Below are 24,076 nucleotides of genomic sequence, written 5' to 3' on the forward strand. Positions count from 1 at the left end.
TCAAGAAGGTAAGAGCCCATGGGATCCAGGGGGCCTTGGCGCATTGGATCCTAAACTGGCTGAGTGGCAGGAGGCAGAGGGTGATGGTCGAAGGTTGCTTTTGTGACTGGAAGCCTGTGTCCAATGGGGTACCTCAGGGATCGGTGCTGGGTCCCTTGCTGTTTGTGATCTACATTAATGATTTGGATGAGAATGTAAAGGGTATGATCAGTAAGTTCGCGGATGACACGAAAATTGGTGGGGTGGTAAATTGCGAGGAGGAAAGCCTCAGGCTACAGGACAATATTAACGGGTTGGTCAGATGGGCGGAAAAGTGGCAAATGGAATTTAACCCGGAAAAGTGCGAGGTGATGCATTTTGGACGGACAAATAAGGCAAGGGAATACACAATGAGTGGTAGGACCCTAGGAAGTACAGAGGGTCAGAGGGACCTTGGTGTACATGTACATAGATCCCTGAAGGCAGCGGAACAGGTAGATAAGGTGGTTAAAAAGGCATATGGGATACTTGCCTTCATTAGCCGAGGCATAGAATATAAGAGCAGGGAGGTTATGATGGAGCTGTACAAAACGCTGGTGAGGCCACAGCTGGAGTACTGTGTGCAGTTCTGGTCGCCTCACTATAGGAAGGATGTGATTGCTTTGGAGAGGGTGCAGAGAAGATTCACCAGGATGTTACCTGGGATGGAGCGCCTCAGCTATGAAGAAAGACTCAACAGGCTGGGGTTGTTTTCCTTGGAGCAAAGGAGGCTGAGGGGGGACCTGATTGAGGTGTACAAAATGATGAGGGGCATAGATAGGGTAGATAAAGAGGAACTTTTCCCCTTAGTAGGGGGGTCAATAACAAGGGGGCACAGATTCAGGGTAAGGGGCAGGAGATTTAGGGGGGATTTGAGGAGGAACTTTTTCACCCAGAGGGTGGTTGGAAGCTGGAACTCACTGCCTGAAAGGGTGGTAGAGGCAGGAACCCTCACAACATTCAAGAAGCATTTGGATGAGCACTTGAAATGCCATTGCATACAAGGCTATGGACCAAATGCTGGAAAATGGGATTAGACTGGACAGGGAGGGATGGGCGGCGCAGACACGATGGGCCGAAGGGCCTCTTTCTGTGCTGTAAAACTCTATGACTCTATGACTGACAAGAGCGCGGAAGCCGCCATCTTGGATAAGAATAAAAAGAAATTAAATTGCAACGATGCCTAAACATGGGAACATTAATACCTTTGATAGCGACATCGAAGATTAGGCTATGTATGTAGAACGCATACAAAATTATTGTAAAGCAAATAAAATCCCAGATGCAGAGAAAGCACTAACATTATTAAACTTAATGGGTGCGAAGACATACGGGCAATTGAAACACCTTGTATCACCAGATGAACCGGCGGATAAGACGTTCGAGGAGATTGTTACTGTCCTGAAAAATCACCTAAACCCCACGCCGCTGATGCTAGCGGAACGATTTAAATTTTACAGCAGAAGGCAGCTGAAGGATGAAAGCAATGCTGAATATTTAATGGAATTGCGTAAGCTAGCAAAGTACTGTCAATTCGGAACGAGATTGACAGAGGCGCTACGAGATAAATTTGTGTGTGGTTTATTAAAAGAAGATACACAAAAGCGATTGCTCGAGGAGAATGAGCTGACGCTTGAGAAAGCGGTCACTATGGCAGCAGCACACGAAGCCGCAGCGAGAGGCACGGCAGTAATGCAGCTACGGTCACCGGAACTCAGTACAAATAAATTGGATTTGAGTACTGTAAAATGTTATCGTTGCGGAAAGACAACGCACGATCAGAACCAGTGTTGGTTTAAAAACCAAGAATGCAGAATGTGTGGCAGGCTTGGCCACATAGCTAAAGTATGCCGGTCAGGAAAGAAGACCAGCAACAAAAAGTCACCGCAAGGAAAATACATAAAGGTACACAAGGTGACAAAGAACAGTTCGACCGAACAGAAGTCAGATTCAGATGCTAGCAGTAATGAACTGGGTAGCTTAAGAGTACACAACGTTGGTAAGGATGCAGATCTCCAGACAATTTGGGTCACCCTTCAGATAGCAGGAGTCCAAGTAAAGATGGAATTGGACATTGGATCGGCATTGACGGTCATGAATAAGAAAGATTACAAAAGGTTATTCCAACATATTCCCCTACGGGATACGGAGATTATACTGAAAACATACACGGGGCAAACAGTGTACCCCGTCGGAAAGATAGAGGTAAAAGTGGTCCACAAGGGCGAAGAAAGCCAAGTAATGGACTTATATGTGCTACCTGAAGGAGGTCCACCACTACTGGGACGGGAGTGGATTAGGAAAATGAATATGGACTGGCACTCCTTGAAGGCACTAACAGTAGATTCCGGGGAAACAGATGTCAAACCTAAACGATTGTCCAGAATATTGGATGATGCTAAAGAGGTGTTCCAGCAGGGACTGGGAACACTGAGAGGAATTACGGCAAATGTCAAGATTGATGAACATGCACAACCAAAATTTTTTAAAGCCAGACCGGTACCCTATGCAATACGACCGACTGTAGAAGCGGAACTGGAAGCGCTAGAACGTTCAGGTGTACTGTCTAAGGTAGATTGGAGTGAGTGGGCTACGCCCATTGTTCCCGTTATGAAACGTCCTTCGAGCAACAAGCCAGGAGAACCAGGGAAGGTTCGCATCTGTGGAGATTTCAAAATCACCGTTAATCCGGTGCTTCACACGGTGCAGTATCCGCTTCCGCGGATTGAGGATATTTTTGCTTCGTTGTCTGGCGGGAAACACTTCACCAAGATAGACCTGGCGCAGGCGTACTTGCAGATGGAGGTTGAAGAAGAGTCACGCCAATACCTCACGATCAACACGCATCGAGGTTTGTACCAGTACAATAGACTGGTTTTTGGAGTGGCATCGGCTCCAGCAATTTGGCAGAGGGCCATGGAGCAGGTATTATAGGGAATTCCAGGCACACAATGTTACCTGGACGATATTCTGATTACAGGTGATGGTGATGAAGAACACCTCGCAAACTTGGAACTGGTGCTCAACAGACTGAAAGAGTATGGACTTAGAGTTAATCGGCAGAAATGCGAGTTCTTCCAGAAGCGGATCTCGTACTGTGGTCATGTCATTGACCGGGAGGGGCTTCATAAGTCTCCTGACAAGATAGAGGCAGTTGTAAAGGCTCCCGCTCCGGATAATGTCTCTCAGTTGAGGTCATTTCTAGGATTGATTAACTATTACCATAAATTTCTACCAAATCTATCCACGGTACTGCACCCGCTAAACGCTCTTTTACAGAAGGGGGTACCATGGGAATGGAGCGAAAACTGTAAGAAGGCATTTCGCAAAAGCAAAGAATTGATCACCTCAGAGGAAGTGTTGGCTCACTTCAACCCGACACTGCCTATTCGGTTGGCTTGTGATGCTTCTCCATATGGTATTGGGGCAGTACTCTCACACAAGTTCCCAAATGGCACGGAAAGGCCAGTCGCGTTTGCATCCAGATCATTGACCTCCGCTGAGCGCAACTATGCGCAGATCGATAGGGAGGCTCTCAGCCTTGTATGGGGAGTGAAGAAGTTTAATCATTACCTGCAGGGCCAAAAATTCACACTTCTGACAGACCATCAGCCGTTGGTATCCATTTTTAACCCTAAGAAGGGTGTTTCAGTGATGACAGCACAGCGTCTCCAGAGATGGTCCCTTTTCCTAGGGGCACATCAATATCAAATAGAATTCAAAGGTACGAAGCAGCATGGCAATGCTGATGGGCTGTCGCGCCTGCCACTACCTGAAGAAGAAGAAACGACGAAAGTTGAACCTGTTGAGTTATTTCATTCGACCATCATCGAGTGTTTACCAGTCACCAATGCAAGTATTGAAAGAGAAACTAGGAACGACCCGACACTGTCCAGAGTCTACGAGGTGACAGTGAAAGGATGGCCAACACGTGGTGATCCTCTGTTACCGGCATTCTCGGCAAGGCGAGACCAGCTGTCCGTCTGCCATGGTACTTTGCTGTACGGGACAAGAGTGATTATTCCTCCCAAGTTAAGGGAAAGAGTTCTAAAAGAACTGCATGAAGGTCATCTGGGGGGAGTTAAGATGAAAAGTCTTGCTAGGGCTTATGTATGGTGGCCGGGTATTGACCAACAGATAGAGGAGTTGACGAAAAGCTGCGCTGGGTGCCAAAAAGTGCAAAATGCACCTCCGATCGCACCACTACACCCATGGGAATGGCCTTCAGCCCCATGGCAACGCGTACATATTGACTTTGCTGGTCCGTTCATGGACTCCATGTTCCTAATTGCGGTGGACGCACATTCCAAATGGCCAGAAGTGATCAAGATGAATACCACTACTTCAGAAAAGACAATTGCGGTGTTAAGAACAATATTCGCAAGGAACGGATTGCCAGAACAGATCTGTTCGGACAACAGACCACAGTTCGTGTCGGAAGAATTCCAAAAATTCTTAAAGAAGAATGGGGTGAAACATTATACCTCTGCCCCATATCATCCGGCGACAAACGGGTTGGCCGAGAGATTTGTCCAAACATTCAAAAAGGCAATAAAGGCCATGAACGATGACCAGATTCCACTACAGCACAAGGTGGACAATTTCCTAATGGCGTATCGAAACGCCGCTCATGCAGTGACTAACCAAAGTCCTGCCATGATGTTTTATAACAGGAGGTTGCGGTCCAGGTTGGACTTGTTAAAACCAAATGTGCGGAGGGAAGTGGAAAACAAACAGTTCCGGCATATTAATAACAAGTCCACTCGAAGTTTCGAAGTAGGACAACCAGTGTTGGCAAGGGGCTATGGAAACGAAAAATGGCAGCCCGGAACAATTCGGGCCAGACAAGGACCTCTGATGTACACAGTAGATATTGGTAACAATGTGATAAGGCGTCATGCGGATCAACTGGTAGAATCAAGAGCAAGGGTCGAACCCATGGTTGCGACAGAGACAACTGTGGAAGACGTTAATGAACCTGAAGCATCTACCTCGGCAGGGACTGTACCTGATGATGACGTCCAATACATAGGAAACCAACAAGCAGAGTCACCTCAGCAACAAGAATCAGAGACCACTGAAAGGCGTTATCCAGACCGAATCAGAAGGCCTCCTGAGAGACTGAACCTTTGAACTGTTTATACCTGAAGTTATATATGTATATATGTTATGATGTTATGTTAAATGGGGATATGACTATTAAGCTAAAAAGGGAGGATTGTGGTGTATGTAACCTGTTCCACCTTAAGAGAACTTAAGCCTGTTCCACCTTAAGAGATGTACTACTTTCTCTGGCTGCTGTATACGTAATACCGGTGGTGACCACCAGTATACAAGCACTGTGTAGTAAGATTGTATTTCATATAGTCCTGACCTCCAACCAGTAAAGACCTGTTGAACTTTAAACTTGTAGCCTGTGTGTTATTAATTACAACTAGAACACACAGACTTTACAGCACCCTTATTTTTCCTCTGGGGTATACTTTTTGCCCCGTATACGTCGTCAAGACGATGGATGTCTCTCTCAAGGGTATGTGTGAAAATAGCCGCTCATAGTCTCGTCGATTCATGACGGTTAGCGCTGATCCTGTATCCAATTCCATTTTAACTTGGGACCCTGCTATCATGAGGGTGACCCAAATGGTTCGGTGATCCTCTTTTGCGATTACATTGTGAAGTTTGAGACAGCTTAATCTCCTGTTCTCGGATTCACTATCGCTCATCTGGTCTTCGGAACTACTGTCCGTCATCTTTTGTACTTTCTTGTACGGTTCCTTAGTAGCCTTTTTGTTGTCGCTGGTCTTCTTCCCAGACCTACAAACTCGTGCAATGTGTCCAATCTTCCCGCATTGTCTGCATATTTTGTCTTTGGACCAGCAGTCCTTCTGGTCATGGTTAGTTCTGCCGCAGTGATAACATTTTGCAAATCCCTGTGTCATTTCGTGGGTGCCGTATTCCTGTGGTTTTTGTTGAATTTCTGCAGCTCCCCTGGCTGCTGCTTCATACGATACTGCCACGCTGAAAGCCTTATCTAGCGTCAGCTCTTTTTCTGCGAGTAACTTCTTCTGTGTTCCTTCACTCAGGAGTCCACAGACAAATTTGTCCCGTAGGGTATCTGCCAGTCCTGCTCCGAACTGGCAGTGCTTTGATAGCTTGCGTAGTTCCGTAAGATACTCAGCATTGCTCTCATCTTTGTGCTGAGTTCTCCTGTGGAATTTAAATCTTTCTGCTATCAACAGCGGTGCAGGGTTTAAGTGCTCCTGTAGAACAGCAACAATTTCGTTAAAACTCTTCGCCTTCAGTTTGGCTGGAGTAATCAGATCCCGCAATAGGCCGTACGTTCTAGCGCCCATTACGTTTAGCAATATTGATGCCTTTTTCCCCTCCGCAATTTCATTTGCCTCGAAATATACCTCGACTCTTTCCACATACGTGGTCCAGTCCTCTAATGTATTATCAAAAGCAGTGATACAGCCAGTCTGCGGCATCTTGCAAATCTAAAATGGCACCTCCCGCGCTTTGCCTTCTTCTCCGATTTAACAAAATGGCGCCTCCCGCGCTTTTCCTTCTTCCCCGCTGTTGTTAGCGCTGCTTTCCACGGTTTCCTGCGCGTTAAATATTAATTCGTTTTCTTTTATTATCTTCCCGTCGTGGAGCGGACCCTCTGGGACACTTCCCTCTCTCTTCTTAGGTCCGAACGCTGCCCAGCTTCGAAACACCGGCCGCGCCCTGTATGCTCCACCCTCTCTCTCTCTCCTTGCTTCCCGACTCGCTGCCCGGCCCCGTTGCAGCCCAGGAAGGATCAGAGCACTACCTGCCACCAGCCCGATTAGCTGGGAAACCACGGACCGAGGAACCCAGCCTGGCTCTGGACAGTCTCTCCTGTAAGTTTTGAAATCGATGATTGACGGTCGACGCCCGTTTCTCGAGTTTCAATGGCCTATTTTTTTTTTTTTCTTCTTTCTTCTGGCTCCGACCTTCAACACGTCATCGGAGCTGCTGCTGAGTTGCAGGTAAGTTCGTTTCTAACTCGTCGCCAGTGTTAAGTCCGAGAATGATTGAGACACGGACTAGCAGGAGAGAAACAAAGAGATCTTTACTGGTGAAAGGCATAAACGAATCTAACCAACAGAGGCTCTCTAGCGCCTTTTATACAGGGGTGGTCACTGTCGGTACTGCAGTCTGAGACCAGTTATTCTCTTAAAGGTACATACACAACAAGAATAGACTTACATTTTCTGTGAAGAATTAAAGGATGAGTAAAGTCTTTTTTACAATGTTGATGAATACTTATTTATTTTAGTTAGTATTGAAATAGCCTTCCATTCTGATTTTATGAGCCATCTATATCCAAAGTGAGCTTTCCCTACTTACCGATAATTAGCTCACCTCCCAACAGTACAATACATTGGACGTAGAGGGCATTGCTCCTATTGATAGGGAATTCCAGTTTTCCCAGGATATAGAGACCTCTGAGAGGTGGGAGATCCACATCCACCAGAATTGTTCTGCCTGAGGATGTGAAGAAAGTTACATATTGACTTAGTTATCAAATAATCTAATTAAATGTCACTATTGAGACACTGGAACCTTTATTGCACCATGATGTACAGTGTCAGGGGGCTAAATTCCTCAGTGTCCCAACCCCCGTGCATTCAGCAATGGCATACCTGAACGAGAGGCATGAGGACTAAAGTAAAGTTGCCCTCGGACCTCATAAGAATAAATCAGATGAGCTATGGGCACCAATTAGGCACCCTGATACAGCTTGCCTGTCAGGACTTGACGTACTTCGCCCCTCCCCCCCCCCCCAATTATTATCCAGTTCTTCTATTATCCAGTAAGCCCTGCTGGAGTGCACATATAAAGGTATTAGGCAAGGACAGGATTGAACGTGGCTACATCCTCACAGTCAAGTAGCCTGCTGACCCCCACTGTGTCGGCTAGTGATTTGGACAAGATACTGGAGGCTGCTGCTTCCTATAGGGCCGTAAGGCAATGTAAGTCAGTGCCTTCAGAAAACAGGAATCAAACCTCAAACGCTACATCAGTGTATTTGTGGAACTTTACACGCAGGGATAAATTTCCGCGGGGGTTCTCCCGCTCGTCCGGAGTAACTTCAGCAAAAGAGTCATGGAAACCTTGGGAAAACGGCATAAAGGCCATTTACGCCATTCTTCCGGGGTTTCCACGGATCTTCCACCGACATTGCGGCAGTTGATCGGGAGAATCCCTGTGGAAATTCACGTCCATGCCAGTTTAAAAGAACAGCGAATGTCCTGAAATCTAAAATGTGTGATCAGGGGAATGCCTCAACTGGTTAAAGCAGCGAATTGCTGAGCCATTAAGACCAGCAAGGTCCCAAGTTCAATCTCTTGTCAGCATTGCTTTCTGATCTAAACTGGGGCAACATAGGAATGTTACAATCAGGTTAAACAGCCTAGGTTAAGCAGTGGAAAATGCGTCAGGGCACCCACTCCTGATCATTATCCAGTAATCTCTGCTGGACACAGAGTGCGAGGACAGAATCAAGTATGGCTGCGAGTCCCCTGCGAGGTTAAATAACCCAGCTACACTCTCTGCTGCGGCTCACACATGAATAATAACCACTTGAGAGAGATACTAGTGGGCAACCGTCCGTCCAGCTGGAGTTAAGCCGTGCCTAGCAAGGAATCAACCTTCTCAGTGATGGAGAGGGGGGGGGGAACTGGCAGAAAGAAGAAAAATATCTGAATAGAGCATAACTATGCAGTGGACAAATTTCAAAGCTCAATGAATACCTATTTTTATTGTGGAAGAACCTAAAAACTTTAAAGGTTGAAACAGCCCGTTCAATTCAAGTTTTCTTTGTTTGTGGGGGCAATGTTGAAATTAATAGAATATCTGAATCTTGGTAGGTTCATTCCTACCCATCACTGAATATATATCAACAGGTTTCATGTGCAAGAAATAACTCAAGACAAGACACCCCCACCTAGTGGTCCAAATGATAATGGATACATTTCATCAACAGTCTTAAGTTTCATTTAGTGCTGGTTTTTGAAACTTTAAGGTGTGAACTGAGAAGCTTGACTGTTATCAGTCAACTTCTATGCAACATTAAACCCATGTCTTATTGAGCTTTTCCCCAGTAACATGACTTTCAATCATCAATATGGGAGTCTGATTTCTTTTATAAACTGGACGAATCTGACCTTTTCATTGCTAATCTTGTAAAATCTGCCTATTCTTATTCTATGTCCTAATAAGTGCAGTTGAGTGACGAGAGAGTGACTAATTGAGCTGTTTCAGGTATATCGGAGTGACGGTGGCTAAGAACAGATTCAGAGAGAGAATGTAAAAGTCTGCAATTTGTAATCAGCTTCTAAATGTAATTTTGTAAATGTTACAAGGCACAGAGAATAATGAATGGGGTAATTGTGCAGGGAACTGAGCTCACAGCGAGGATAGGTCAGAGAACTGGGGCTATGATTTTGTTGCCCCATCTCCAAGCCACGGAGTGCAAGACTGAGGAATTACCCCATATATTTCCTGGTGTTTGCAACGATCATTTGGATCAATTCAGAATAAAAGAAGGACCTCTGTCTAAGATGTTAATCTATCTATTTTTTTTGTTATCAGTTGCTGGTGGCCCTCCTGTGTATTTTCAGGTTTTATTTCAGGTTTTCAGCATTTGCATTTTTAGTAAGGAATCAGGCCCATTACCACTCCCACCGGAGACCACTTAAGAGTTAGATTCATCAGACCTGAACCATCATGAAAGCTGATGGAAACTATTAAACCACCACTGGGAAGAAAATCAAAGCACAATTAAAGTACACCTAGTTTTGCAGTCACAGTAGCAACATTTGCCAGTATGATAGTAACCACTACTGCCGACGAATAAAATGGCTCCTTCAAGGTTTACATGCCACCATTTTGATAGAGTGCAGCTGAATCTGCACTGGTTTGAACTGGCTACTTTCACATGTTTCAGGATCAATATTGGCCCAATAGCACAGTGTAAAGAAAACTGTATAACTACTGGGTCAAATGCAGCTATTTCAGCCTCAAGACTCGCAATAACTCTCACTGCTGCTGTTCCCATGGACACATGCATCTGCGGCAGCTAGATTGGTGAGGATGAGGTCAAGTAGCTTATTCCCACTAAGCTAACTGAAATAGAGATAAAAATAAAGATTCTGACTGCTGTAAATCTGAAATAAAGCAAGAATGTGCTGAAAATACACAGTCGGCCCCATCAACATTTGAAAGTGAAAAGTGAAAAAAAAAAGTTGCTTTTTGGGTGGGGAGCCTTCATCAGTTGTGAAGGATCGGCTGTATATTTTTCAGCATTTCTTGTTTATATGAGCCTTTATAAAGTCTGGGGGTTGGGACTTGCTAAGGTTTAATTGCAGGTACAAATGGAAGTTTCACACAGAAGGTTACACTCAGAGCATACTCCAGTTGCTCAGCAGGATTGTTTGAATTGTATTTGGGTAGCACATTCTGTAATGGAAGCAAGAACAGCGATTAATATTTCCCCCAACCTGATTTAAAATTCTGCCCAGGACATTTCCGTTAAAACATGCATACAGTATATTACAGTAGATTTTGGGAGGGGAAACCCACAGCAGACTTTCAGAATTTGAACAATATATAAATTCCCCTGTAGGGATCCCATACCTGTCTTTATTTGCTGTTTCAATTCATTAGAAGTCTGGAAGCTGAATGAAAACTGCCAAGTTAAATAAACTTTTCTTAAGTTTGGGAGAAATAGTAATCACATCTCTTTTTTTTAAAGTTAGTAATTTCTTTCCCTTAAAGGATGTTGCAATCAGTTGTAATTTGAATTTTAATAATCCTGCTAAGTGACTGAATGTGATGCTTCTTAACAAAATGTTTTCACTTAAATTTCAGTATGAAAAAAAAATATCGGCTTCAATGAAAGTATTTTAATTGCTAGTAACTTTTTTTTCTGGGTGCAATTAAGCTTGATATATACTATTCTATAACATGCCTGGCAATACAATGACGTCATCTTCAGGGGCCGGCACAGTGTGGTTGTGTCCGCCCCAACCTTCTGCAACTCCCTCCCAGGACAAGGGTGAAGACCACATGGAAATACTCACAGAGGGATTAGATGGACCTGTTAAATAAATATACCATTACAAGTAGAACCTGTCTGTTACTAAGCACCTCTAGCAATCCATGCAAAACCAGGGAAAATAAGGATTCCCGTGCTACTGAGACCAAGGGAATGTTGCCTGTGTAAAATAATGTGGAGATGTGGGGGGCAAATAAATAATCTGGAGTTTTCTTCAATGCCAATTGGAGCCAGAAAGAAATTGTATAAAAACTTATCCTCAGAGGAATAAATAAATGGTTAATGTTATTAATGTTAGGGAAGCCTTGCTTGGTCTGTGCAGAAACAGAGTTGATAAGCCAAATAGCTTTCTTCATTTTATGCTTCCTTATGTTTTTTTTTGTGTACAATCTTCTTCTTAGGCAGTCCCTCGGAAACGAGGATGACTTGCTTCACGTACAATGGTCCAGAAGCAACAGGCACAGTGAATCTTGCCAACAGACTAGAAAGACTGGTGCCCCATAGAACCATAGAGGTTTAAGCATAGAAGAAGGTAATTCGGCTTTTCGCTAGAGCAATCCATAACTAATGGCCTACTGTCTCCCATTGCCCTACTGTCTCCCATTGCCCTACTGTCTCCCACTACCCTACTGTCTCCCACTGCCCTACTGTCTCCCACTGCCCTACTGTCTCCCACTGCCCTACTGTCTCCCACTGCCCTACTGTCTCCCACTGCCATACTGTCTCCCACTGCCCTACTGTCTCCCATTGCCCTACTGTCTCCCATTGCCCTACTGTCTCCCGTTGCCCTACTGTCTCCCGTTGCCCTACTGTCTCCCGTTGCCCTACTGTCTCCCACTGCCCTACTGTCTCCCATTGCCCTACTGTCTCCCATTGCCCTACTGTCTTCCATTGCCCTACTGTCTCCCGTTGCCCTACTGTCTCCCGTTGCCCTACTGTCTCCCATTGCCCTACTGCCTCCCATTGCCCTACTGTCTCCCACTGCCCTACTGTCTCCCACTGCCCTACTGTCTCCCACTGCCCTACTGTCTCCCACTGCCCTACTGTCTCCCACTGCCCTACTGTCTCCCATTGCCCTACTGTCTCCCATTGCCCTACTGTCTCCCGTTGCCCTACTGTCTCCCGTTGCCCTACTGTCTCCCGTTGCCCTACTGTCTCCCACTGCCCTACTGTCTCCCATTGCCCTACTGTCTCCCATTGCCCTACTGTCTCCCGTTGCCCTACTGTCTCCCGTTGCCCTACTGTCTCCCATTGCCCTACTGCCTCCCATTGCCCTACTGCCTCCCATTGCCCTACTGTCTCCCATTGCCCTACTGTCTCCCATCACCCTGTATCTTCCTTTGCTTCAAACACTTATCTATTCTTCCCTTTACAGATGTAATGCTGTCCACCTCAACTACTCCCTCTTGCAAAGCATTCCATACTCTTAACAATTCCCTCCATAAAGGTATTGCTCCTAACTTTTCTACTCACTGTCTTGGTGACAAATTTCAATTAGATCCCAAATCATGAGCTTTAAAAGTTTGCCCACAACTGTTGTTTGATTAACTGGACTATACTTACCTGGTTTGTCCTCCTCACTCTTTTGAGCAGAGGTGTCTACCATGGCTACTCTTATCATCTCTCCTCACAATTTGCATATCTAAAGAATATTTGCATATCTAATTAATCCAAAACGCCATTAGCACCCTGCAGCTAATATCAACACACTAGAAATGTGTATATTGCTCTGATCAGATTATGCCATAGGTCAGATCTACTACAGAGCTCCCTCTGCATTAAGCGCCTTGGGACGTTTTTCTACAATGAAGGCGCTATTTAAATGCATGTTGCTGTTGTCGTACATTCCTCTGACAATTAAGATAAATCCAGCCAGAAAGATCATTAAAAAATATATACTTGTTGTCGGGATGTGGGCGACACTGGCAAGGCCGCATTTATTGCCCACCTCCTAGTTGCCCACAAAGGTGGCAGTGGGACTTCTCCTAGTGGTGATAATGCTCCCACAATGATAGGCCTTTGCAAAATGTCCTTGTTTTGATCTCTTTCAGTGAGGTTACTGAATTAGTACCAATTAGACTCCATTACTAAAGTACATGTTACATACCCGGGCCAGTTGAAGCAGAAGGCGGAGTCGGTGTGATCAGTTCCACAATTTCTTCTGCTTTAAAAGCCACATTGATTCTTCCTACCCCTGCAACTGAAAAAAAAAACCGCCAAGGTACTTTTAGTCCAGAAATAAGATAAACAAGCAAAGTAGAAAACATCTGACCACCAATTAGTCAACACAAGAGCAGTTTTCAGATTTTGGAGGGGTACATAGCAACAAGATGAGTCCAATCCAGGATTTGCGAAAACAGGCATAATGGTAGAAGAATTCATTTCTCAGCGCTTCCAATTCTGGTTCAACAAGCGAAATCTGAATCTGTACTTGGTTTGAGGAGGGTGGTGCGTGAAGATGTAGGGAGGTAAAGGGGCTAGTAAAATACATTCAAAAACAATAGCACACTGCGGACATTGTACAGTAAAGGACACCTCATGTATGCAACCATCTAGGATCACAATTTCAGTACGAGAATGGACATCTCATATTAAAACCACCACCAGTACTACATGTAATTTTGTAACCCATCCTCTTTGGTGAGCTCCTGACATAGGCGCAAGCTGGGCTTGAAGCTTTTCTAAATGATTGAAATTGTCTGACCTCAGGAAAAAAAAGCACAAGTTCAGACTTTGCAGCATTGAGCGAGTGCTGGGCTCCGCTCCTGTATCCTCTGTTGTCTAGACTGGAAAGTCTACACTTATGCTTTCTTTAAGAAATTGTACAGTCACATCGGAAGTGCTTCTTCAGTAGAACAGGACTGAGGCAACGGATGGAGTAAAATGAAAAATAATTGTAAATAAAAGGATTTTAAATTATTTTTTTAAGAAACGGCTCATCACAATGGTGGAATAATAATCACTGCTCCCGATGATATTTCCAGTAGTCAAAGAAACCGGCCACTACTGAGCAGAAAATTGAAACACCAGATATTTACAGATCATAAAAATAAGTATTTGATTGATAATTATATTTTTATCTGGCAGTAAATCCATATTGAATACACAGGGTAAAACTGCACTTATTGTGTGTTGGCCAGTATATCGTCACAATACAGCTTTGCTAAATAATTTGTAGAAAGTCAAGGCAACCTTATAACAGAGTAGGACGCTTTGCAGAAAGCAGTAACTAATATGAATTTATTGCGATTAATTAAGAATCAATGCCTTTCTATTGACTTCCTTCCACACACCACAGTTGTCCTCAAATCTTCTGTAATCATAAAGTAAAAGGTCAAAAGTAAAGTGACCTCCGACAGAATGTACAATCTGAACATCCCCTGATCACAAGCAGCTGCTGGACCCCTACCGCCAGCTGAAAGTGTTAAAAATCTGCTTATGAATAAAAAAAACTGAATCTGTCAGTGTGGGGAGCCCAGTCCCATTCCCCATACAGAATTATTGCTCTCAGTGCAGCTGCAATTTTGTGTTTCCATTGTAAGTGAGTTCCTCCCCTTAGCCAGCCCCCTACAAGTGTTCTTTGTTATGATGGAGTCAAGCGATTATACGGTTTCCCGCTAGAGTAACGTACCCAGCTGCCTAACTCCTGACACACGAACAACAGGGCCTGCGTCTGCAAGACGGGAGTTTAACATGCCAAACCTTTTGCATAAGTCAAGTGGGAACAAATGATGCTTTATCAGCCTGCTGACAAGGCAGTCCACCCTCTCTTTGATGTGGCGACTGCTTGCTGTCTTTAACAGCTTTTCTTTTCAGCCTTAATACTCATCCCTTTTTTGATATGCTCCATGCTCATTATCTTTGCCCCATTTCAGGTCTTTTGATTGAAAGCTGGCTCAACAGTTAACAGGAGGCCAATAAGAAGAAGTGGCTCCATGTCGTCAGGCCTACAAGAAAGGCCTTTCTTGTGTGGTGGCCTAAATCTGGACCAAAGTCAACAGAGATGCCTTGTTCTTTGAGGCAGATAGGGGCCTAAGCGTGAAATTATTAATTTGGCTCTAACTACAGACTGTGAAGTCAGCAGATGAAGGCTGGATCCACAGCTACAATCACATGGTTCTCCAAAGTCTCAATGGTACTTCTGTGAGAAACATTATTTAAAGAGAAATGTCTAGTTTATTTTTAAAATCTTATTCAAAATGAAATGATCTAACCCTAATGTCATGTGGAAATGCGTTCCTTGTTTAAATAAGTACGGCATAGTGTAAAAGTTATGACATGCACACGGGTGTATGCATCTGAGCGAGAACGAGTTGTCTTAATTTTCTCCCTGTCGATAGCCTGCTTAATTGTTAGCCAATATAATATATGTAAGTTTGATATATATTTTTCTAGCTTCATTTATTCTCTGATGTTATACTTGCATCCAAATTACAGACTTATATAAATGCTGAGGAGGTTAAACTATTTGTTCATCAACCTCTTTAGTCATTCATTCTGTAATTATATTCAAATGAGAGTTGCCTGTTAGTTCTTACAACAACAACAAGTCTTTATATAGCGCCTTTAACGTAGTAAAACATCCCAAGGTGCTTCACAGGAGTGTTAAAAGACAAAAAAAATACAGCAAATAAGGGAAGTAAAACTATTGTATGGGAGAGGCTAAACTTCAGGTACATGCTACGTAATTCTGAAAAACAAACTTGTAAATAATCTGGGTAAAAAAATCAAAGCACTGATTTTATAACTGAGATTTGTTCCAATGGTGCTGCTTTATTGCAATGTTTATTTACCTTGGAACAGCTGAATTATTCCATTGTCTTATGCATGATGAGAAAAGTGCAAAGCACAGTGAGTGATTGCTAGTTTCCCAGATAATTCACCTCTGTAATTTTTAAAACTATTTAGAATAGCAAACCCAAGGGTGTTTAATTTTTAAAAATCTTCAGGAATGATGGTCTCCCAATATCTTTTTCTATTCCTGCATCCACTGGTATAAGCATCGGTTTGTCTACTACTGAAAACTACCCTTTCTTGCAGTGGTGCGGGACGTTGGTCCTTCCATGTACTGTGCCACGGCTTAGTCGGTTGCAGGTTTGAGATTGACAGTTCCCACAATGTGAGTCCCTGAAACGTACCAGGATGTCTGGGAGGCAAAGACAAAGAGCAGGGGCAGGCCACCAGAGGTCATCATACCTCTTTTTTTGTCAGAAAATGTTATCTCACACAGGGGAACTTAAAAAGGGGGGAAATAATTAAAAGTACTTTCTTGGCAGCTGTGGCCTTTCAACGGCAGTTTGATAGTGTCGTAATACTGCTTGTAAAATGTGAGAACAAAACACTGTGAAGAGAACTGAAAGCAGAAGACAGTAAAGCTTTGTCCAAAGAGGCATTTTTCTGAACAGCTATGGGATAAATTCTATTGTTTTCGGTTTGAGGCATAAATGCATTTGCTGTACATTAATATAAATGTATTGTTCCAAATGTAAATAAACAGCTCACTTTCTCTCCAATTGTACTGCTGCCTGATCCTAGCAAGGCAAGCAACGAATCAAGGAAAAATAGAGGGACTTTACTAACAAATTTAAAATGTGAAAAGCCACAAAAGCCATTCTGAACCCCTGCCCCAATATATCATTGAAAAATTCTTGGTTTATGTTTCAAAGATTTTTTGATCTATCCCGGGGGGGAAACAGTTCTGGTCATGTACCGAATAAATCTGTTTAATCATTTATTCTGGTCCTGTATCGATGTTAAAAGAGTTATTTCGCTGCACCTGTATCTACATTAAGAGAGCTATTATCATCCTCTCTGGGGAGATGTTCTTTATGGTAGGAATTAAAACAGTCTCCATATACATGCCTATTGCAGTTGAAAACTAACTGCAATTAGAATATCGTAAAAATAGTGATATGCTGTGCAATGCTACAGCTGTTTAGCAACACTATCAAAATAATACCTAATCCGTATCTCCAGCAATGTGGCGGGACTTGGGTCAGAAAACATGTTTATTCCTGTGCATCAAGCACCGCTCAATGACCAATGTATATTGTTCGCCATGCTGCATAGTCCTGTTGCTGTGGTATCTAAAAGACCACTTGGACAATGTGCAGGTGCTACATCACTGCTTTGATGTTGTATGTAAAAAGAGCTGAACCCTGACTCGGAAAATGAGGGTACTGAATAGCGCTGTTCTAGTTTATTTTTTCTTAGTTTCTTAATTTCATAAAACTGTGGCAGGAGACAGGAAGAGGAAATAAAATGCTTCCTTTAACTCCCTTTTAACACGTGCAGCTATTTCCCCTGGGGTACCAGAATAGTATCAATTAGGTATAAAAGCACACCAGAAGTATTTTTAAATACCTATTTCAATATTTACCTCCTGACAAATAAATCTGCACCCTAACTATTAATAACATGCACTGTTAGTGACCTGGGGCAAAGACTAGCTAACAGTGTAAGGTTCACTGCTACACAATGAAAGTTGTACGGGAAAAGTATTTAACTAAGTGATAAACTAGCAAAAGAGTGCAATTATTCTAATTCATGATTATGGGGCAGATTTTATAATGTGGAACTCCTGGGAAGGAGTTTCCTGCAACATACGTATTGGGAATTCAGGTGAGGTGATTTACACCCCTTGCATGATTTTTCTGTCCATGGAGCCCTAGCTTATAACATTCACCCCATGATCTTCTCTTCCATACAATAAATGCAGCTTGCATATTGGGGAAACTATGCTTTAAATGTAGCATTAATGGCATATGCAAATTACAGGTTATCAATATAATCACATCATTAGCATATCCAGTATACCATCCAAATATAACACGATTAGATGCAGTGTCCGTTCATAGTCAGTGGCAGAAAAATCAAGCCTAATGATTTTTAAACTATTTATGAAAATGGGAAATAGTTTATATTGATACATTTTTATTCTTTCTCTTCCTGAAATTTTGATCTGTTGCGCAGGCAAAACACAATCAGAAATAATAGAGACCTGTCACGTATTCTCTTCGCTCAGTGGCATTTTTGCAATAGGGACATTTTTGCAGCAGTTAATACAAAACTTTGTGAAAACATTGTTTGCGGAATTCTGTGGGATGGCGTCACACTGCATTGCATCTCCAAAGCGATGAGACAGGGATTAATAGGAAATCTGATTCATTCTCCGCATACTGAGTTGCTAATCTTAATTTCCTGTCAGAAGGAGGGATGAGCAAAAGCTAGACACTTCCTAACAGGGAAGGAGAATTGTAGGGAGAAGGCACCTCCTACAGGCCATATCAAGAGCAGAATTGGCAATGGTCTGATGGCAGGTCAACTGCCTGTCCTCTGAACTGATGCGTAATATAGTATCACAGAGATAACTAGAAAAGGAAAATGTGGAAAATAATTTACAAAAAAAACTTTTCCATTAAAAAGTTAATAAAGGATTAGATATTTAACTTCAATGGGCAAAATTAGAAATGTCTTTTTTCAGCTGGGACAGTTTGAGGCCACAGAATGCTTCATGACTGAGGTCAATACTAATAGGAAGTGAAATTTTACATGGTCCCTTTCTCTTCCAGGCTCCAGTTCTCTCGTACGACGTTGATTTTTCTCATCCACCCAAAATGGAACACAATCCTGCTACCAATATGTGGGACAGCTACCGAAACACGTACATAGAGGAAAAGGATTGTTAGGGTTTCAATCCAATCCCTTGAATTTTACTTTAATTTTCTGCTGCTGAAGCTACAAATTACCCACAATTTTATGACTTTTACCCATTAAACTACTATTCAGAGCATCTGCTACTTTTGATATCATTGGCCCAGAACTTCGGGTCTCCACGGGTGAGTACGCATGAGGTACTCACCCGTAAGCCCAATGGAAGTGCCGGTTTCATGCATGCACTGCGCATGCACGGGAAACCGGCACTTCCGTTCCCCTGAAAGAAGGGGTTAAGAGGTGGAACGCGTGCGCAGGAGAGGCAGCGCGTGCGCATCGAACTTAGGGTTTTTTTGCAGGTTTTCCCAGGAGGGTAAGTCTCCAGAAGTTAGACATGTAAAAAGCAGTCGCAAGGCCTGCTTTTTACAAGGTAAGTGGTGAATTAATTAAAATTAAAACATTTTTTCCACAGGTTTATTATTTTTAAATACTTTAAAGAAAGGTAAGTTTATTTTTAGCCCCGTTAGAAAATAAAATTATTTTTTTCAAAAATTTAAATTATTGTTTAAAAGTTATTTCATGTAATTTATAGTTTATTTTAAAAATGTGATTTTTAAAAAGAATTTATTTGAAGATTTAGTGATGTTCTGCGGCTTATAGTATTTATAGGTTTGACAGGTCCTGTCAAAGTTATGAATGAAGCATTCCCTGCTACCATTGGCTCTCCATGGCCCACGTGATCCCAGGGGACGCATCGAACTAACTGCATCCCTGGGATGTGCAAGCACTGCATGCCGGCAGTTGGAGGAGGCCCAGGATTGCAATTCCACGGGGGCCCACAGCACAACGGCCGGCGCGCTAGGTAAGTGCAGGTCGGAGGCTTGCACCCGCGGGAAGCCTCCGACCCGAATTTCTGGGCCATTGTTTTACACACAATGAAGAATAAGAAATCATAATACTTCAGATACTGTAATAAAAATTCATACTTCACTCACCCAAATATGTGATGGTCTTTCCACTGCTGTTAAAGAACCAATCGCAAGCACTGTTATTGTCTGGTGAAGGACGAGACTGAAGTGATTGTCCTCTAATTTTTCCACAACTTACTGTCACACTGAGGGAAAGGGGAAGGCTTTGATGTTGTATAAGGAGATAGTTTCCAGGACTGAAGTTGTCAAATGTTGCTGAATACTGAAATGTGTTTAGAAAAATACAAAATATATGTAAATAAACACATACATTTAATGCAATGTTAATTTTAAAACCTAACAAGTACTGTTAGACTATTTACTAAAGAATCTGTAGATTAGTGAGGAATAAAGGTTTTCTACCAAACATTGGAAAGTAAAGCTTCCTGTATTATGTATTCTCCAAACCCACATTGTGACCCCGGTCAATATAATTTTTCTCAGTACAGATTCGTAGTCTAATTTATGCTAATGTTTAGAGCTCCACTGCTATCACTTGGTACAAGTATCATGCATCATAAGTTCAACCTCCTTCAGGTACATACTAGGGTCATCAAGCAAAACTCAGACCTTTGTATTAGAACAAGGGATCTATTTTGACTTTTGGACACGCTGGTCGATCATCCGTTCTGGCGGCGACGAGGCCCTTGCGATTTTGAGGCCCCAGCCTCATTATAATCAGGCAGGCAAGCTGCGTTGCACCAAACAGGCGTCCCAGTGCAGCTCACCAGATTGAAGCCTCAAAATCAGGCTGGGGCGGCCGTCAGCAAGGTAAGTTGCGGGGGTGGGGGAGTCGCGATTGCTGAGGGTGGTGATCCTGGGGCACCAACGGCCCAGATTATTTTTGTGGGCCTTGAAGGAGCACTCCTGCGCCTCTGGGACTCTCAAAAATAATTCAACGTTTACTTTTGGAGGGCCTCTTTGGTTCCATCGCCTGTGGAACTGGTGGGGACCTGCACACACTCTGACCAGTTCCGACAACAAAATGGCAATTGGGGCCCTATTTATGTCACAGGACCCTGGTGCACTGATGCTATTGATGGTGGAGACAAGTCCAATAAAAAGCCTATCTGGTATCGGTGGTGAGAAAAATCCACTGCTATACAAACATACAAAACAAATATAGCCCAACATACCTCTGACATTGTGTCTGCCGATTGGCACTAAAAAGTTAAATGTCTGATTTACAACATTTGGTGTACATTTAAATGTTTCTCTTTATTTTTGTGGCCACAGAAAAAAAATTGCAGTCAAAGATTTTCCTGTAAAACTATTGCTGATAAAACTCTGTGAGACCTACTTTAAAGATCAACATTCAACAAAAGTGGGATCAATGCATCAAGACAAAAAATTGGGCAGATTATAATTCATTCCAGTTAGCTGTACTGTCATGGGACTAAACAAAGATTTAACAAAGCAACTTTCTCTTGAGTAGCTAACCTCTTTCGTTCTACATACAGCAAGAATATTGCTTCTTTTGGCCAATGTTCAGTTTTCATAGTTCCTAAAATTGTAGGGTTTTCTTTAAAGCCAACACTTTAAACTGATCTTCAAGTTGTGTGTCCCATGTGCACATAACTCATAACAACATTCTCAAACAAACATTGGTATGCTTTCATTAGGGACTAAACAACTCCGAGCTCTTTTCAGCCTCTGCAGCCTGCAGACTTTAAAAACAATGAATATCTGTGAAATACTGACAGCATGTTTTTATTCTGGGCAACTTGGTCCTTTGAGGACAAAAGCTCATCTTTCGCAACTTGATTCATTTCTCAGGGCTACCAGGGATTCAACTGAAAAGTCGGATCTGTGGGACACTGGTCTGTGAGATGGGCCATTCTGCTCCTTAATTAGAAGAGATTACACTAGGTGGGGAAGAAAGTGACAGAAGTCCCAGGATACATTTTTTCCCACTCATGTTTATTATCAACCCAGTGAAACATTTAATCAACGGAGCAATAGCAGGCACTTGAGAAAAAACAACAGACTTTGCCCATCACATCCCACAACCAGCAAGCTTATTTCGGCTGACTGTGGGATGGAAACATGAGGAGAACCCCACCTCTACCTGCTCCATATTTCTCATCAATTGTAATTGTGTAAAGCTAAAGTACAATGTAGGAAAATTGTCATGATGGCTTAAAATTAGCACAGACTCTGAACAAAAGAAAAGAACCATTAATCTGAACCATACCAGAAACCTACTTGGCAGTTTTTCACTAAATGTCTGCCTTTGCACAAGGTTATGTCAACCTCCACAGAATGTACTGCAAGGTACGAAAATCAGTCACATGATTCTGCCAAACACACAGCATTGAAAGAAAGCAGAGTAAGTTGCCCAAGAGCAAATCAAGAAGCATTTGGAATAAGAGTTTCTTTTTATCAAGAAGCAGAGAAGGGCTGATTGTTTCAGTGGACAACAATACCAAAAAGAGGAGCCCAGGCGTTGTAGAAGCTTTGATCCTGAGACAACTTTGCTTCTACCATGTTGATGTCAGGCACCGAGATCCGACAACACAATGAAACCTAAAGAAGCTATTAGAGAAGAAGAACAGAAAATCACATTTCAAGGACAAAGGGAGGGTGGATTTTCAACTTCTGCCCAAAACGGGCATGCAGTCGGCGTACCACACAACCAAAACCAGCATCAGGCGGCCCAAACCAGTTTTAGGTTCGGGCTTTGTTTGAATGCAACCAGCGAGCTGCAGGTGCCAAGCGTGCATTCTGCTGCAGCTCACTGATTGTAAGAAGGCAGGAAATTGTCCGGCTCCTATGCTGAGCTGGCCTCCTGACCCCACAAAAATAGAAGAAAAAAAGGTTTGGGGCCCTTTTGTGGCGTGGACACTAGAAGTCCCTTTAATGACCAATGGTTAGGCCGCCCACTGTCTGGTACAAACAGTCGGCGTGCGCATGGTGCACGCTCCACCCATTTGTACTTCAAATCAGGTCCTACGATGGCGAAGGGCCCAGATTCCGCCCATTTAAATGAAAATTGCTTCAAGTGGACCTCAGGATTCCAAGCAGTGGGCAAGATTCCCCCACAATTTCCCTCTGTTTCCAGGTGAAAAACAGGAGGGCAGCAGTTTCCATTCACCCTCATAGTCACACAAATTTGGATTAAATTTGAATCACTTTGACTTTTGTACCACTTGTTTCATAAAATGCCCCTTTTAAAATATATGAAGCCATTTTCAGTATTTTTCCCTCCTTTAGAGCAACTGCTAGCTTTCATCTCTGGATGGTGCCTCAGTACTAAACAGTCAGATATATGTATAATACTGTATATATATATATATAATTATAATTATCTATTCTTGTAAGATCCTTAGCTAGTAATAAATCAGTGCTCTGGTATTCTAGCATAAAAAAGAAAGAATTGACATTTAACGACCCCCAGATGTCCAAAACTGCTTCAAGCCTTTGCGCTGGTAGACTCCACTTGACAGCGGTAATCCCGCTGGGAACCCACAATGCATATGTAATGAGCCAAGATAATGGATTGGGGCTGGGAATGATATGGAGGGGTGGGCAGAAGTGTCGTCTCACTGGAACTCCGCCCTTGAGTGGAAAATCTCCTCTTCATTTCATCTAACTGTGAGCATCTTAACTGATTCACAATGATCTCGTTGTAGGGAGGTACCTGGGAACGTCCAATATCGTGGTAGTAAACATATGCCTAATCTCTAGAGAAGGTGAAATGCCTGTATTTGCTCATTTTAGCAAAAAAAGACCAAAGTAAAAATGTACAATATATTGCTATTTAGTCACATTTAACATTTGGCTGAAATGAACAAAATAGAAATAAAAATGTCACCTTTTGGAGTCTAGAATGCCATCTGAGGCCCCATTGCTTAATAGTAGTATGACTTCATCACTGCTTTCCTGTAGGTGCAACTTTTGGACTGGTTAAAATCCAGTGGAGCCTGAAGACGTCCGGGGGAAATTTTTGGTTGCGCCCCCTTTGGGGCACTAGCTTCACTGGGATGCTACTTTTAGCGCCCCGAAAAAGTTAGCGCCCCTGCACCGTAAATTGAGTGGTAGCGCCCCAAGCAGGAGGCGGGACACCACTGGAAGTACTTCCCCTCCTTCCTGGGGCGCTATCATTCAATATCGCGGGGCTACGCGCAACAGCGCCACACACGTTAGCACGTAGCACCGCGGTATTACAGACCTTCCTCCCCTGATTAAAGGGGAGGGGCCTAGCGCAGTGCGCACCGGGGCCCTGCTGGACCACTGGGGAGCGGAGTGCTGATCACGGCCAGCACCCCGCATGAGGAAGCGAAAGGGGGCAGGTGCTGGCAGGCGGCCCAAAAAAAAAGGCCATCCAGCACTTGCCTTTTAATTTGCACCG

The 24,076-nt window shown here is 43.3% G+C and overlaps 1 protein-coding gene across 1 annotated transcript in view; it reads right to left on the reverse strand.

Moving 5' to 3' along the window:
• Positions 1 to 24,076, reverse strand: part of LOC147112824 (fibrocystin-like) — a 610,710-nt gene that overhangs the window by 262,820 nt on the left and 323,814 nt on the right. Inside the window, exons 26-29 of the mRNA XM_085998227.1 lie at positions 22,152 to 22,251; positions 13,212 to 13,304; positions 11,018 to 11,146; positions 7,393 to 7,530 (exon numbers count right to left, since the gene is read on the reverse strand). Coding sequence (XP_085854353.1) covers positions 7,393 to 7,530; positions 11,018 to 11,146; positions 13,212 to 13,304; positions 22,152 to 22,251 — 460 coding nt within the window. The remainder of the gene's footprint in view (positions 1 to 7,392; positions 7,531 to 11,017; positions 11,147 to 13,211; positions 13,305 to 22,151; positions 22,252 to 24,076) is intronic.

This window comes from Somniosus microcephalus, chromosome 9 (assembly GCF_052327205.1).
Source record: "Somniosus microcephalus isolate GS21.2 chromosome 9, FLI_Smic_1.0, whole genome shotgun sequence".
Taxonomy (NCBI): Eukaryota; Metazoa; Chordata; class Chondrichthyes; order Squaliformes; family Somniosidae; genus Somniosus; species Somniosus microcephalus.